The 2,920-nt window shown below is 45.6% G+C and overlaps 1 protein-coding gene across 1 annotated transcript; it reads left to right on the top strand.

Moving 5' to 3' along the window:
* Nucleotides 1–574: 574 nt before the first annotated feature.
* Nucleotides 575–997, top strand: Pmar_PMAR029691 (hypothetical protein; the record flags this gene model as incomplete). The annotated part of the gene is made up of 1 exon (XM_002781413.1): nucleotides 575–997. One exon carries the CDS (start codon nucleotides 575–577, stop codon nucleotides 995–997), a length of 423 nt encoding a protein of 140 aa, XP_002781459.1.
* Between the last annotated feature and the right edge of the window lie 1,923 nt (nucleotides 998–2,920).

Here is a 2,920-nt window from a genome sequence, read left to right as displayed (position 1 = left end):
ACGAAATGGCCGTCACGCCGTAGGGAGCGGGCACAGCTCGTCTATCACTGGTTGCATGAGACGGCTCGCAGCCCTCAGGCTGAAATGGATAAGATAAGAAGCGGCTTAGAAGCCTTATAAGTTATAAGTTATAACCTGTTATGGCTATCCTTAGTATTATTGAGTCAACCAGTGCGGGTGTTACTACTAACAGGAATCTTGTTCATTCGTAGCGTTTCACGTGAAGCACGCGAGTTGATCGATGTTGGTAGAGCGGAAGGATCCCGTAATGAGTGAGATCTCTGGGGCCTTTTCTATCGGCACCATCAGGATGTGATTGGACTTCGAGTTGTAAACATTTTCTGCGGACTGACTCATTATCTAGCGCCAATGTCAGTGTTGGTTCTTCACCAATGGCGATTGGCTTGATCAAGAAAATGCTACAACATGACTAAGGACGGGCCGAGCTTCATGAATAGCGAATATTTTGTAATCCCGAGAGAACTTCTCTGTTTTAGTCTTATCCTTTCTTGTGTGTTGGTGGAGCGCCTCCTGTCAACCTCATATCCCGTCCCTTTCAGTAAAACAAATCGTCATGGCCCTGATCCTACCCTATATTGGTATCTTCGCTTTGCTGGGCACCCAGTCTGATGCTAGGTATCCTCCACCCAACGGCAGGTACTTCAAGGAACTGCCTGGCTCTGCAACTGTGGCAGCAACGTTCATAGATCAGCCGTCCTTGCCATACAGTGTCACCCTGAAAGTCACGTGCACACAGATGCCGCTCGGAGTTATGTCAAAGCCCATAGACCTTGACTCTAATAACAATGTATATACCGTATCCAAATCCGGTAACAATGAGTATATCTATGAAGTATTCATGGCAATAGCAGCACTGGAGTGTCCGAACTTGCTGATTGATGAAGACCTCGAGCGCTTTATCTACCATGATAAAGAGGATACGGTTGAAGCCAAAGTGAAGGGCAAATTTGTGACTCTGGTGAAGTCTCCAGCGTGAACTTCACGCCGTGAAGGTATGAGATCCCTTTTGAATGCACATCACCCATTCAAAATATGTCACTTCTACCATCAGTGGTCGCCGACCACTGGTCGGTGTGTAATCCAATTCTTGATGATGCCCCACTGTATTATTTGTGGAGTTTGATGAGGTGGATGAAGTATGATTCTTAAATATTTTTTCTTGAAGAAACAAGAGCAATATGTCCATATCTATGATCAGTCCTTTGCCTTTGTCCTCACCGCCATATCGTAGCAACATTCCATAGTCGTTCTTTTCCTTACACTCAGGAGGTGGGAGTTTAGGTCTCTCATTGTAAGTTGAAGTTGCACAGCGCCTGATGTGGGGTCCTCGAGTTGTATAAAATGGGGAGTTAGCTACAGTGATGATGCAAAACTGATGAGTATGCAAGCCGCCTTAGAATCTGTGAGTAGTATGAGTTAGAGAGCCAAGTCATACCAGTCAGCACTGCTGATTCATCATTCAATTATTGTTGTGACACGACAATGACTGAGCTGCCGCTCACGATGGCTTTACGATCCATTAAAAACTCATTATTGACGATATGTTCAGAGCCACTGGATATGTGGTAACCAAATATCGCCAAACCGTGAAAGCATGCATAGGCTATGTAACATAGCCACGTCGGATCAGGGCTAACCACCGATAGCGCAGTAGTAGACTGACTAGACTTTGCACAGCATCCACCATGATGATGAAGTCGTCAAAGGGGACGTATAATAATGTGGTAAATTGTAGAATACCATACGAATAGAACCCTCCCGGGTAGATATGGTTGTCACCAGCCAACCATCCCTACGTCCCACCATACGTACGTGAGAAAATCGCGTACAAATATACGGACTGTAGTAGACGTCTCACTACAAGCCGTGATAGTGACATTGAGCCAGAGTTCCCCTTGTTGAACTCAGACGGTCCCATGTGCCCGTTGTAGATGGCAACTGTCGTCAGGGTTGCCGTTGGGATAAATAGAAAGGTGGTAAAACTAACTTTGAAGGGACATTCACGATTTGAATTGCAGCGGAATGTCTTGTGAACCACTGTAGCATTAGTCTAATGCTAATGCCATTAGAGCGACTAGATTCATAGGAACCTAGCAGACAGTTCGTTATCTGCTGGAGAGTCTGATTGAGTTCCGCAGGCCAGAACTCTTTCACTGTAGGACCAGGAGAGCACCCGACGCGTGATGGTCACCCGACGCGAGAGATGTTGGCTGGCACATACTCCGCTTTCGAATTGGTCACAGCAGCCATGGTAATCCTAGGTAATCATTCACATTTACTCTTGCTCCTAATGTTACAGGAAGTAGAAATGACGTGGCCAGGGATCGAACCCGGGTCATTTCGGATCCGCAGCGGAGCAAAGCGCGCGTCATATTGGAAAGAGTTGTGTTTGACGAGACACTAGCGTGAACACTTGAAGAGTATAGTTGGTGTTATAGTAGCCTTTTCGTAGAGTTGGATTATGGTGGAACTCCTCATCAGGAAGTCTGTACAGAAAATGCAGTAGTGCGTAGATTTTCAATTCCCTACTATACTCTCATCACATTCTGTTATCCTTGTACTGTTTGCTCGTATGCTCTATACTGTGTATGGAGTCCTACACTATATACACGAGTTTCACCCGTTTTACGGGAAATAGTGTAATACTCCGTGAAAAATCCGATATTCGAGATATGCAGCAGTCGTGAAATATACTTTTCACTAGTGTTGTTCATATCACAGGTGAAACTCCACAGTTCTACAGGGTTTGCTCTCATTAGTTCATCGTCAGTTTTTCTTCCTCCTTTGCCTAGTAATTCATGGTCTGTTCTCTACCCGGGACGGCAATAGTTTTCCTGCTAGTACTAGCGGCGGTAAGCGGTGCTTACGCACTCGAATTCCCAGACGGGTAAGTTGTCTT

This window comes from Perkinsus marinus (genome assembly GCF_000006405.1).
Source record: "Perkinsus marinus ATCC 50983 genomic scaffold scf_1104296942480, whole genome shotgun sequence".
In the NCBI taxonomy this organism is placed as follows: Eukaryota; Perkinsozoa; order Perkinsida; family Perkinsidae; genus Perkinsus; species Perkinsus marinus.
Note: the sequence above shows the minus strand (reverse complement) of the source record. Positions and strands in the feature narration are given on the sequence as shown.